The sequence below is a fragment of the Heliconius melpomene genome, chromosome 7 (assembly GCF_056956725.1).
Source record: "Heliconius melpomene rosina isolate 202511_hmr_F chromosome 7, ASM5695672v1, whole genome shotgun sequence".
In the NCBI taxonomy this organism is placed as follows: Eukaryota; Metazoa; Arthropoda; class Insecta; order Lepidoptera; family Nymphalidae; genus Heliconius; species Heliconius melpomene.
Window position 1 is genome coordinate 7,159,166 of NC_140395.1, and position 14,997 is coordinate 7,174,162.

The following is a 14,997-nucleotide window of genomic DNA, read 5'->3' on the forward strand; positions in this document are numbered from 1 at the left end:
AAAATTATATTTTATTATGTTAATCCAAAACCTAAATATATAAGCCAATAAAATGCATATATTGTAATAGTTTATTTGAAAAACAATTGTTTTTTTAAGCTATAGCAGGATAAGCAATGAGAATCTAGTGTCAAAACACTACGGAATTTTCATGTGACTTCTATAAATTGACAGTAAAATAATCATCTAATAAAAATGTATATAGAGTGAAAGCCAATTACTTTCATAATTTTATTAAAAAAGTTCATAAACATAAATTAAAAAGCGAAAGGCAAAATTTAAAAGCTATTAAAAACAATAAAAACAGTAAATATTAAGGAAATTTCCTTGTAACGCCTTCACGTTTTATGAGGGCCGAGATCGTAAAACATGTTACAATAACAGAATTATATTTTTAACATGGAAAAATAATTACATAAATTATGTACGACAAAGCCTCATTAGGAAGTCCTGTGTTGAGAGTTCTTATTATATAAAATGTGACATATAATAATAAACGCTGGGACGATAAATAAAGTAATCTTAGAAAATATTTATTATCTTATTTTTACGTTGATAAAGGCTTCTTTTAAATAGAAAAAAAACCTTTCGCTCCGTTTATATGAATAAGAAAAATGTTAAGGTATATATTTATTTAAGCTGTAAACTATCTAACGGCTTGGACATTCGTAATTGGTTTAGTATTAATATTCTCTTTGAAGTTAGTTGTAAAGTTGTTAACATTTATAGGTTTAACCCAGTTCCAGTTCAAACTTCGCTGTTAACTTAGGAATTCTATAAAGCTTGTTTTAGAACTTTTCATCTACAAGTTTTGATTTTCATCTTTGCAATCACAAAATTCTGGGACAGTAAAAAATTACGTTGCTTGTTGAGTGGCGGAACTCAACGCCGCTCTTTGCCTCGAGAAATAAAAATATAAATGTAAATAAATATTTCACTTCCTCGAGTGGGGATCGAACCCATAACTCGCGTTACAGTCACACTCACAGCCGCTGCGCCACGACGGCCTCATATATAATGAAAATAATTTAAATAATAATCACAATATTAGTTAATAGTTTCCAAACTACAATAAACGATTATATTTATACAAATTGAAAGTACTGATTCCTACCTATCCAAAACTTGAGATAAATTGGGTGAAAGACTTGAATAGCTATTGAGATCTGTAGTATCATTGAAAAATCGATATTTTGATTGTCAACCGACTCTCAGATAATAAACCTGCATTATTGAAAGGTAACTTAATATACGAGTATAACATTTTATTGATTGCTGAATAATTTAAAGCAATTTTGTTTATCTCAAAACATTTTTATATTCTTGTTTGAATATATTCTAAATATTTTAACACAAAATATACATTTCCTAAAATCTTCATGCTGATTTGCCCAGATTAAATATAGTGTCATGACACTCTTTTCCCAAGTTTTCACTTAATTTTCAGGCTATTGTGTTGAGTGGAGGAATTCTACGCTGCATTTTGTATCTTTATCAGAGCGACGAAATGGAAAATAATAGATTCCTTATCAAGTGGGTATCCAACACACAATCTACCTTATTTCAACATATGAATACTCGTATACATTATTTAAAACAATATAAAATATACAAAACTAACCTGGCGGCCTGTACCACAGCGTGACAACTTCGTGCGAGTACGTGTGGCTAGGGACCGACTTCGCACGAGCCAGTCCGAAATCCGCTAATTTCAATTCACCGTGTGAACTTATTAATAAATTCTGTGGCTTCACATCCCTATTTGAAAAGTAAAAATATATGTTATTTATTTATTTCAGCCTACATTCTCTACTTTTCGTCCTTTATTGGGAGTACAGAACTCAACGCAGTGCATCTCACAGAAGCTGAAAGTAATTCATTCCCTCGAGTGGGTATCGAATCCACAACCATTGCGTTTACTGTCAGACCCACTATCTCAAAACATATATGATAAATTTAATTAATTTTATTCCATATGATTTAGCCTTCACTTTAGTATGACCTTCCGCTGCCAGTTGACATACTAAACCCTCGTAGAAGCGATGCCAGTTATATATAATTATAAAAGTTACTTGAAATCATATAACCTTGTACCATTCACTATAAGTGTAATAGAATTCAATTTATACATTCCACGAAGTAGAAAAAGTAAAGGTTCCTTTAATCTACAATACCAAGAAATAATTAGAAAGTATGTAAAGAGGCCTATTGTACCATATTCTTTTATTTGTATTCTCCTATTTCTTATTTTGTGTGTACAATAAAGAGTTTTATTATTATTTTTAAAGTTTTAAACATCCAATTTACACCTTATAGCTATTATATAATTGATATCAACTTATGCCAATGTACTAAATAATTAAATAAGACATTAATTAGACAGCAACGTGTTCTTACCTATGTAAAACTCTTCTCCGGTGACAGTAAGCGAGCCCCCGTAGAAGCTGGAACATGAATAGCCTAACGTTGTGTCGGTTTAGACCGCCGGGGTGCATCTCCATGTATTGTGATAAATCTGTATCCTGTATAAACACACATAGAATAATTATCTTAAATATAACAAACAACAACCATAAAACTATAAATAGTTTAAAACATATACAATATAAGTTAAACAGAAAATAAACTTTGGAGTAACATAATGTGAAAAAAAATCCTACGGCTATACATTAAAAATTATGAGTGAAAAATAACATTATCTTTATAGATTAAAAACATCCTTCTATAAAAGATATTATTTTCAACCTCATGTTGTATCCTATGTATAGCTAGATAGGAAGAGCAAATCTAGTGTCAAGACACTATGTTTCCCACCTTCAAAACAACACGCAAGTGTCAAATAACAAATCTCAACGCCACACTTTGCCATACCATCAAAATGAAAGTAATTACCCAGAATGGACACCGAATCCAAAACCATCACGTTTCAAATAAGACGCGGACCACTGCGCAAAGATCCACAGGCTTCAAAGATTACATAATAATAATAAACCTCTATTCTCTATTCTCTACTTACAACAAATTCAAAAACAAATGTCAGTGTCTCCCTAGTATGCACAATGTCGTGCAGAGTGACGATGTTGGCGTGCTTCAGTTCTTTGAGCAGCGACGCCTCGCGTATCGCCGTGAAAGGTGCGCCTTCTTCCTCTTGTAGCCTTATCTCTTTTAAGGCTACCACTTGCTGTGTTAAACTATAACAAAAACATTTTTCATGTTAATTGAAAAGCTCCTATTAAGCTTTTGGCAGCCAAATGTTATATATAGAGATATTTTTTTTACCATTAATTAAAGAGATCTATCATAAATCTGAATTAAGAGAATATTACAAAAATAATTAATTAAAAAACAAATATAATAATAATTAAAAGTATTTAAAAGTTTCTGATATTACACCTAAATATTGTTTAAAATTATCTCAGGCAGCTTGACGTTATTATTTAAGTACCTATATATAATTTGTCAATATCAACCATAAAAGAAAAACCGGAGATATTTGTACCTAGAGTAATATAAAACTTCAATTACCACACAAAGGTTATTGAATTCTTAACCACCCTTCGAAAATACAAAATGCAAACGACTTTCTATTGTATGGAACTAAACAATGTATTTAACAACACAGGATGCGACACCGTAACGTGTTACGTACGCGAGTGGCAAGTTCCTTTAACGCCATCTTGTAATGGGGAGTTAATTATTCAATCTCAAGTATTCGTAAACTAATTTGTCGAGGGTGCGAGGCATACAAATTGCCTGTATACTTTAAATGTCTAAAGGTTTTTTCAATTTGTTTATTTTTTTTAGCTTCACGCTGTATCCCCCATGTAGGGGGGTAGGCAGGAGATTTCTCTTGCTAAGGCACTCCGCTACACTTTCCCCATAATTCTGGAAAAATGCGTGTTAACTGGCGGAACTCAACGCCGCGTTTTGCGGCCTAGAGCAAAGAAACGAAAAATTAAATATTTTAATTCCTCGAGTGGAAATCAAACTCACAATCACGAATCACTCACGAATTCTATTACTTGGGAAACTTAAAACGTGTTTCTGAAGAAAAGAAAAGAAAATAAAATATTAGCCTTAACAAAATACATAAATAAGAACCGAATATTTAAAAGCTTACTCTTTAACTTAGCTTTACTCTCTTCTCATAATTTAGGAGTAGAATTTCTAATATAACGTAAGAATAGAGCGTTCAGCAAATAATAAGTCAGTACTTGTAGATTGTGCAAGAAATCCTAGCCCACGTAGAACATCTGTAGTTCCTTGTTTAACCAGTATTAGCTCTATTCGAACCCGTCTCACTAACTCGCTAGCGTTAGCGAAAACTTATGCATTAATTGGAGTTGCCCAAACATTTCTAATCATGTTCTAGGAGCCCAGTGAGCGTGTTAGTGCCTCAATTAAAAGGTCACTATCGATTGTATAAAATAGCATAATAACAATTGGATAACGACTTGCGACATTAATTTCTTTAATAAAGAAAGGTCACCGAAATTGTTCTATCTATACTAATATAATAAAGCGGAAGAGTTTGTTTGTTTGTTTGTTTGTTTGTTTGTTTGAACGCTAAGATCTCTGGATCTACTGGTCCGATTTTCATTGTTTTTGTTTTGTATGAAAGCTGCATTCTTCAGAAGTGCTATAGGCTATATAACATTACATTACACATATATACTAATATATTTTAAAGTACTTTCTAATTTGACATGCAGTTTATTCTGCCATGTTAATAACAACCGTCGCGTCGCTACGCAACCGTTACCGCGACATTTTAATATTCATCCTTATGAAAATAAATATAATAGTCACTATTAACATTTTATCTAGATTGAAATTATAGTTTACTGTATAACATTCTAATAAATAATTAAGGAGATGTCACTGATTCCAAATGACCTAGCCTACGGGCGGCACAGTGTGAGTATGACCGACGCGAACGGGCAGATGACGTTGACGGTTTTATAAATTTTCATACATTTTCGAACTATTGTAAATGTTTATGTAATTATTTGCTGTTTATAATTAATTTAAGCTACACTTTGGTTCTCTTCTTATTTTATTTGATATTGCCCGCTAAAATTATCCTGCTTAATAGAGAGAAATGTTTAGTTATTTCGTAGAGTCGATATCTATGTACGCACGCACGGAAAACTTTAGGTACTTTTTCTAAACTTTAGGTACTTTTTCTATTAAGAATATCTATCCTTTAGTTACTTTTAATCCTTTTGTTGGTTAATTTCAATAACTCAGATATTTTTTTCTAATAATGTATATCTACTTATTATTCTTTTTGATTATTTAAGCTTATATTTACTTACTAATTCTATTGAAAATTGAAAATAATTTAATTAATATATTTAATAAATATTCTTATAGTTGAAGCAGGCGTAGCCGCGTCCGGGTCCACTAGTGTAATAATAATGTTGAAGAAGCTAATTACTTAGAATGACTCTACCATAGAGTTACGAATACTATAAAAATACTATAAAAAAAGACCATATAAAATTTAAAAAACTTAAAAAAGCCTAACAAAACAACATTACATTCATTATCGTCAAACATCAACAAATATTGGAATTCTCTCATATTACAGTGTACGTAAGTCAGAAGCACTACAATTGCATACCACGCATTAGGCGGAGTTATGCAAACCGGTGTCAGCTATTCCTGAAAATATTCCACAAAGCGACACCAGTCATTCGAACATTTTAGAATTGCGGAGCGGAAGAGATCTGAATGAAATTTTGACGAAATTATTTAGGTTAACAGTTTTGAGTGTTGTAGAAAATGTCAGAACTATTTAAAAAAATGATATAATGCTTTATTCGCATCTAAGTAAAGTCAGTCGCAAAAATAGTATCGATTAAATAAATCAATATAATATTACACATGTGTATACTTAGGTTTAGCGGAAATAAATTTAGGTTTTATATAACCTGAAGGTTCACATTATTTTCTTTCCAATTTTTTTATATAGGTACTACAGAACTTTTTAGTTTCCTCTAAATACAAAATTGTGTACATATTCAAAATTAGACGAATCAAATTGGCATATTTCAAATTATTATCACATTTTATACTGAATACGAATAGCAATATGAATTATTGAATTATGGTAGGAAAATTTGTGAACATTCTAATTTACCAGGGCAACACGTGGGCGGCACTGAAATTACAATCAAGCTGTATAATATTCAATATAATATGTACGTGCTCCGTGTATAAAACATGCGTATTTTATCGTATATTTAGGAGACATCCTTCAATTGAATATTTGAATGCAATATAATTTTCTTTAAGCGTTATGCTTAATTTAGTAGTATCCAAAATAGTAATTAAAAACTGAGGAAGTCAAAGAAGTAGAGAGCGAGAAGCAGGTCATGTGAATAAAATTTAAACTGAAAGTAGCTGCCGTACAAAAATTTGAACATCTTGAATATATATATCTAACAAATATTCTCCGAGCCTTGTTTTCAAGTTAGAGACTGCAGCATAAGTTTTGGAAACTTTAGATTTATACTTTGACAAAGACTGAAACTAAGAATAAAATTAAAACTTTTGAATAAAGTTTTATAAATGTTGCACTACAAACAGGTGCCTACTATAAAAAACAATGAAACGTCACATCTTTTCATCTTACTATTTAAAACCCGGTGGCAAAATGGTGGCTACAAGCACGACGGTTCTGAGATCGATTCCCACTTGAGGGATTAAAATATTAAAAAACATATATTTTACAGCGTGAACGCGTGCGCATGTTTAATATATACTCGTATATACAGAAATACAAACAATTTTCATTAATCATCACAGTACAATATTTACGAGTTAGATAAACAAAACGTTACGCATTAAATCATCAAGCAATCAACAATAGACTCGGTCCTCTATAAATGAATATAACAAACAGTATATTAAAACACACAAAGGACATAAAACGGCGCCACTCGTAATTACTATTGACTAGGCTACATAACATACTTGTAGTATATGTACTTGCCCACTACAAAATAAAATATGTGAAAAGTTAAAAACAAATGACTAATAATAGAAAATTACTATGTTTACATATTTATGTGTTTAGTAGAAATAACTTTATGACATACATAATAATATGGAAGACAACAATGTACATTATATTTTGTATGACAATAGTATTAGTGCGTAAAGCTAATGCCTCTTTAAGTGACACGTGAATGAAGTTTTATTTTTGCTTTATCAAAATTAAAGTTTTACATAATTATCTAAATACAAGTAAATATAATTATATTTACTAACATATACATATAGCAGGGTGGGCAGAAGGAACCTGGGAATCTAGTGTTAATACACTCCGTTCCAATTAAGAAATTTCCGTTCTCCACTTATCGCTAAATTTTGGAGTCATTATTTGTTGAGTGGCGGAATTCAACGCCGCGCTTTATCTCATCACCAGAGCTAAGAAAACAAAATATAACATATTTTATCCCTCTGAGTGAAAATCGAAGTCACAACCGTCTCATTTACAAGCTTACGCTTGAGCGTCCATATTCATTTAACAATACGAGTATAGTGCAATAATATTTTGTATACAAATATTTATACTCACTTGCTATAACCTTTGTAAACTGTAGCATAAGAACCCTCTCCTAGCTGCTCCAGCTTTATATACGCCTCGGACTTGCCGAACGGGGAGTCACCCTGTTAAACAAAATATTCATAAATTAGTAAACCAAACAATTGATTATAAAATTAAAAGTAAAACTTACACATATATATTTTATATAACTACTGATATTAACTAGGGATAAGAGCAGACTAGGAACCCCTCTTAGTTCTTTAAATATCTACATATGGGTAGATAAGAAAAAATCACATCCCTACCCTGCCATTCTGTGTGCGGGATGCAGCGTGAAGCTGATGACGTCAATCACGTTTTTACACGTGTAAAGTATATAAATATAAATGAATTTTCTATTTATGTATAAAGCTAATAAAAATAGAATACAGTACGTTAATATGATAATTATAAATCATTTTATTTTCCACATACATTTTTGTGGTTCTCTAGTTTTTTAGTTTCCGCTCTGCCCTACATATAGCAGGGTTAGGCCGCGGGAACCTAGTGTTAGGACACTCCATCCCCCACTTACCGCAGAATTTTCGAGAAATATTGTGTTGAGTCGCGAAACTTAAGACCGCGCTTTGTCTTGTGTTACTAGAGCAAGGAAATGAAAATATTGATAAATTATAATTCATTATCCAAGTGGGAATTAAATCCACAACCGTCACGCGCTTGCGCTTGTATACTTTCCAGTTAAAAACACACTTAATACGTTCATATGTTATTTTAATTATACAACATAAATATTTAAATTAACAATATTAATTTTGCTTCTAACAATAAATAATGTTATTAACCGTTAGCTAAAAAGTGACCTTTCGTGCCTATCGTACACCCATCAAGTGAACTTTATTTTCTAATAAAATATATTGTAAAAGCTTGTTTATTTAATTAATTTTAAAATAAAAGGGTTAATTTGATAAAGGGGTACTTAACCGTATAATAAATTTATAATCATTTACTTTGCTACAATAACATATTTATATAAAGAGCTTACTCATTAAGCTTCGTATGTAAATTATGGCAAATTATAAGTACACACGCAATGTTTTACAATAAATTCAATAAAAATATATCGTCAAATATATTGGAATGTGTACTATATATACATATAGATATATTTAAAAAAAAAGCCCTATATAATTTATCACTTTACGCTAAAATTAGGAGTAAGTATAAGATGTTAGAGCACCTTCACGCTTTTACCGCAAAGCAGGTTAGGCAGAAGCAACCTACGTAACCTGTTATATGTTTTCCAGATATTATAAATATGTTAAGTGGTGGAACTTCACGTTGTCTACCATAGCAGGAAGATGAGAATCTATACCAATATAATAAAGCGGAAGAGTTTGTTTGTTTGTTTGTTTGAACGCTAAGATCTCTGGATCTACTGGTCCGATTTACATTGTTTTTGTTTTGTATGAAAGCTGCATTCTTCAGAAGTGCTATAGGCTATATAACATTACATTACACATATAAACTAATATATTTTAAAGTACTTTCTAATTTGACATGCAATTTATTCTGCCATGTTAGTAACAACCGTCGCGTCGCTACGCAACCGTTACCGCGACATTTTGATATTCATCCTTATGAATAGTCACTCTTAACATTTTATCTAGATTGAAATTATAGTTTACTGTATAGCATTCTAATAAATAATTAAGGAGACGTCACTGATTCCAAATGACCTAGCCTACGGGCGGCATAGTGTGAGCGACGCGAACAAGCAGATGACGTTGACAGTTTTATCAATTTTCATATATTTTCGAACTATTGTAAATGTTTATGTAATTAATTGCTGTTTATAATTAATTTAAGCTACACTTTGGTTCTCTTCTTATTTTATTTGATATTGCCCGCTAAAATTATCCTACTTAATAGAGAGAAATGTTTAGTTATTTCGTAGAGTCGATATCTATGTACGCACGCACGGAAAACTTTAGGTACTTTTTCTAATATTAAGAATACCTATCCTTTAGTTACTTTTAATCCTTTTGTTGATTAATTTCAATAACTCAGATAATTTTTTCTAATAATATGTCTCTACTTATTATTCTTTTTGATTATTTAAGCTTATATTTTCTTACTAATTCTATTGAAAATTGAAAATAATTTCATGAATATATTTAATAAATATTCTTATAGTTGAAGCAGGCGTAGCAGCGTCCGGGTCCACTAGTAATTTATATATCTATACTAATATAATAAAGCGGAAGAGTTTGTTTGTTTGTTTGTTTGAACGCTAAGATCTCTGGATCTACTGGACCGATTTACATTGTTTTTGTTTTGTATGAAAGCTGCATTCTTCAGAAGTGCTATAGGCTATATAATATTACATTACACATATGTACTAATAAATTAAAATATTTTCTAATTTGACATGCAATTTATTCTGCCATGTTAATAACAACCGTCGTTGCTAAGCACCGGTTTGCAAAGTTTCTTTGTTGTTTCAAGAAAACGTCACCCAAAATGAACTTATATTTTGATTCATCCTTATAAAAATAAATATATTATAGAATATTTAATAAATATTCTTATAGTTCAAGCAGGCGTAGCCGCGTCCGGGTCCACTAGTTATTATATATAACGACCCCACGGAGAAGTAACCCACAACCATTGCATTTACAATCAGCGTCTCAATGTACCACAATGGCCTCAAAAATCTTAAAAAAAACTAGCACATAAAGAAGAATTTAATAGTTAATTATGATTATAGAATAATCAGAGAGAGATTAAGACAGGAAAAAAACGATAGGTTTTTCCGTTTTCACTTGTTTTTAAAAAGTCTTTGCCAATGGCTAAAACTTAAACAACTTCAAGAAACTTTTCTTTTTAATTGCACGGCTCTTTTATTTTATATCGAAGCGAGATTAAAACTAAAAGAATTTGTGGTAAACATTTTCAACTTGCTTTATTACTTTTTAAGATTGTATTTGTTAGTTCTAAACGAAAACAGACAGATTTTTATATATATTGTAGAGGCATTTGCTTGTTGAGTGACGGAACTCAACACCGCGTTTCGCTTCGACACCAAAGCGAAGAAACAGCCTGTCACGTTTACAACCACACTATTACCCCTATTTTTAGTTGACATACCTAATATTAAACCTAAATTTATTCAAGTTGTTTTTCCCCAAGAAAATCCGTTTCAGTTTCTTATTCGTCCTTCAGAGAACAATAAATATCAATCAATAGGCAGTATATTTCTAGAGCACAAAGAGAGAAAATGTAAAGGCGCACAGTCCGTGCGGAACGTAGCGGCACTTTATTATCGTGCGGTGTATCTGCCATGGCAGTAAAGTTGTTTATAACGATTAGCGTCTAATGTGAACTATTCTGAAGCGTAGTAGAAGACTTCAGTGCATAATATGTTTCTTAAAAGTGTCATATATAATAAATAAAATTTTTTATTTGTAATTTAATAATTTAAATTCAGTAATCCTTAAAAAAATTGGCCGAATAATTATATTTACTTTCAAAATTGTGAGCAAAAAGATACGAGCCAATGCTAAACTAAAAACATAATATCTTGATCTTGTATTCCAGATTTTGGTTGCATATTTGTATTTACAAATAGATAAAATAGCAACGGGCGCATCGTTTCTGCTATTTTGTTGCCTGAACGGTTAGTATATCTCATCCAAAATCAATTTTGTGTATGAAATCGAAATCAATATAACACTACGGAAGCTTCGTTTATGTAAATAACTTAGCTGAACAACGACCATATAGGAACAACAAAGAAATTTTTAACAGAACCTTTTTTTATTTTAAGATATACGTGCCACGGGAACCTCATGAATACAAATTTCCTTAAAATCCATTAACAATAGAATTTAATTCATGACAAAATATACTTGAGCGCGCTTAGCGTTATCTCCTACCATTATTTAACTCCCGCTTACACCGTTTCGCTTTCTTCCAGCGCCTGTCTAAATATTTGACTTAACTAATGTGATACGGTTTGTTAGAGCAGTCGTCATGCGGGCTCAGGCGCTGTGTGTAGAAATAGCTATTCCGTACCATTTCTTTTCAGCTTCACGCAGTATCCCGCATGTAGCAGGATAGGCGAGGGAGCCTGGTGTTAGGACACGCCGCTACCCACTTTCCGCTGAATTCTAGAAGCATTGCGGCGGAGCTCAACGCCGTTCTTTGCGTTGACGACACCAGAGCGAAGAGATATTAAACATATAATTTCCTCGAGTGGAAATCCAACCCATAACATGTCGCGTCTACATAGACATGCTTGTGCCGACGACTGGCCTGAACCTCTGATTAGGGAAAAGATTTAGATATGCATACACAAAAGCATCTAAAAACGATACAAATGAAAAGTACCTACATGTTATCGACAACATGTGTTCAATGTTAATATAGACATAGTCAAATACAGCTTCAATATAAGCTATCTGCTATTTTGCTCAAACTAATCGAAATGGGAACGACTTTATTGAAAGTTCTCTACAGTATAAGTTACTATTTGTATTAGGAACAGCTATCTAGGATACTCGAAAAATTAAGGTTTAAAAATTGAATAAGCATTAAACTCTACATTTATATGGGCAGGCTCGTTGCATATTGGAATAGCTAAGAAATTTGCACGATCAACAATTTGCATTCAATATAAAAATTAAGATCAGTCGTGGCGCACAAGCGTGTAAGCGCAGTGGGTTCGATTCCCACTTGCGGAAATGAAATATTTATTATTTTCATTTATTCACTCCAGTGTCGAGACAAAGGTGCCGCGTTAAGTTCCGCCACTCAACAAGCAATGCCTCGTAATGGTATACAGCGTAAAGCTGGAAAAAACATGCAGAACACATAAAAAAGTGATATTAATCATTAGCACACAATGCATAATGACAACATTTGTGTGTTTCACTTGCGACGCGTTACTGCTTTGGGACAATATATTTCTTTGTGTAAATACAGTTTATGTGTTTTTAATAAGACAGTTCGTACCTTAAAAGGATTTTGTATGCTAAAGTTACGTCGCGGGTTTCCTTTATATGTTAATTTCTTTGAAAACTTTAAAATTACTGCTTTAACTTTTACCTAAATGAAATACTAAGATAAAGATTTAATTTATATTCTCGTTTCACTCTTCCGAATATGAAGATTTTCACTGAAGGATCTCATGTCAGATCATTTTAATTTACATGATGAACAGAAAAAAAATGAACGGCACACTTTTATGATCTTAAATATCACTGTGCATCGATCAAAGTTAGACGCTGTTTCTTTTTGTATTCATTCTCATTGCTTCGCCGAGCGCACAGAGGCGTCATTATTCTTATACCCTCACGGGACCTTTACGAGTGGCCGAGTGGTTCGTGCCTTGCTAAATGATCCACGAACATCTTGGCAGATTTATAAGGCGCAAAAATAAAAATATTATGGGATCACAGAAATGAATCGTAAAACGTAAGGGATTTTTGTAACGTAGTAAACTCTTAATATACAGATTACTTACCCCAAAGGCACTAAACCGCTTGGTGCGTCTGTTTGAATGGTCGTGCGGTCCAAGGAATGCCTCAGACTTGGGCCTAGGAGGTCGTTTCGGCCTCATTACCACCCTTGCGTCCTCCCTCGCTCCCTCGTCTAAAAGCTTCGAATCTGAAGAGACTGACAGCTGTCTCCTGACACGGTACTCCCCGTTACCGGCACCACCGCTCCACTCTGGAACAATATTGAATATGATCTACTTTGCTTAAATATATTCAGTAATAGCTTTCCCAAGGCGCAGAAGCACTTAGCAATATTAAAGTCTCTTAAGACGTAGACTGTACGTATTTTAACCAAATCAGTATAGTTAGATTTTTTTACGTTATACATTTTCGTATACATGTATATTATCATACTATAGGTACCTTATACCTGAACAAAATAATCAATATCAAGTACTACAATTAAGGAATGAATTTAAATCAAAAGAGATGGAATACGTAGTGATAAATTTAGAAGCAATATCTCTAAAAGCACCAATCGAAGTTGTGGTATAAATCTCTTTTATCGATGTCTAGATCAACGGCAACAAAAAGAGTATCTAAGCGATTATAGCCAAAGTTACTTTGCTAGCATCGTCAATATTTTCGCTCTGAAGAGCACTCCTTTAACACCACAAAGGCGCTATAGCTCGCCGTAAACACGGGGCGCATAAATCATAGAAATCGGTTGTATCATACAAATCGATTATGAAGACAATCGATCAAGTCGGATAAAAATGGGGGGGAGCGATGGGAGAAATGTTATGATTTATAACTGGCGATTTTTTCGCCACATTCTACGATATTGGGTTAATAATATAAAAGATGGGAACCATTTGATATGTTAGGGCTATTTATAATATATTTTATTTATAGCGCAAGTTTTTGTCTTATTTGTGATACTTTTTTTATGTATATAAATAATCGAAATATTTATATAATAATTAAATATATATCTTGAAAGATGGTATCCGTACATCTATCTATATATATAAAATCGAAAGGTCACTCACTCATCACGAAATCTCAGAAACTACAAGTGCTAGGAATCTCAAATTTTGCATAGGAGTTACTTATAGGACGTAGGTGATCGCTAAGACGGGAATTTGCAATATTCGTCTCCGAAGGGGTTGTTTTTGGGGTTGAAAGTTTGTATGAAACTTCGTTACTACAAATGCTGGGAGTCTCAAATTTTTCATAGACGTCACTAGGACGTAGTCATGGAGACAGAAATTAATAATAACATAGTTCACGCGGGTGTAACCGCTAGTACCATATATAAGCAAAGTCAATTTCAACTGAACTAAATAGTCGTAATGTACAATTTAGAATGACCTATATTTACCTAAAAATATATTTAATAAATTATTAAAATCCAAAAATATAACTGAAAACGAACTTACTCTATTTAATTAAAGTTGGTTTCAGTGAAAACGCAGAACACGCAATAATCTATATCATAACACAAGTAGGTCACAGGAGGTAGGGTAGGTACAGTGCGGGTGTGGCTGACAGCCGATATCAGGGATGTGGGAATTCCGCACCTTTTACAAAAGGATATCATTTGTAATTCAAACTAAACTGGCGTAATATGACTGGATGTTACACATTAGTGCTCGCGGAGCGATTAACAGTTATAGTTAATTCATGACGGTTAATTGAAATATGCTCTCGTTACTAAATGAAGCCAACATACTTTAAATTTTCAATAATTTTTAACTAAAATCCACACATTTTACATTTTTATACATAAATTTAAAATACAGGTAGGTTTGGACATTTATTTATTAACGTTGTCAGCCAATTTTATATAAACATTATTTAATTTACAACCAAGCCGGAAAAAGGTTTCAGTTTTCAAATACTAGTTGTTGAAATATTTTTAAATACATATGAGTACAT

The 14,997-nt window shown here is 32.3% G+C and overlaps 1 protein-coding gene across 5 annotated transcripts in view; it reads right to left on the reverse strand.

The window, feature by feature from the left end:
• Eip63E (cyclin dependent kinase Eip63E) overlaps window positions 1-14,997 on the reverse strand; it is a 68,255-nt gene that overhangs the window by 5,749 nt on the left and 47,509 nt on the right. For all 5 annotated transcript variants that reach the window (XM_085187691.1, XM_085187686.1, XM_085187690.1 and 2 more), the window contains 5 exons: window positions 13,083-13,288; window positions 7,589-7,680; window positions 3,017-3,191; window positions 2,398-2,522; window positions 1,622-1,758 (listed from right to left, as the gene is read on the reverse strand). In XM_085187691.1, coding sequence (XP_085043817.1) covers window positions 1,622-1,758; window positions 2,398-2,522; window positions 3,017-3,191; window positions 7,589-7,680; window positions 13,083-13,288 — 735 coding nt within the window. The remainder of the gene's footprint in view (window positions 1-1,621; window positions 1,759-2,397; window positions 2,523-3,016; window positions 3,192-7,588; window positions 7,681-13,082; window positions 13,289-14,997) is intronic.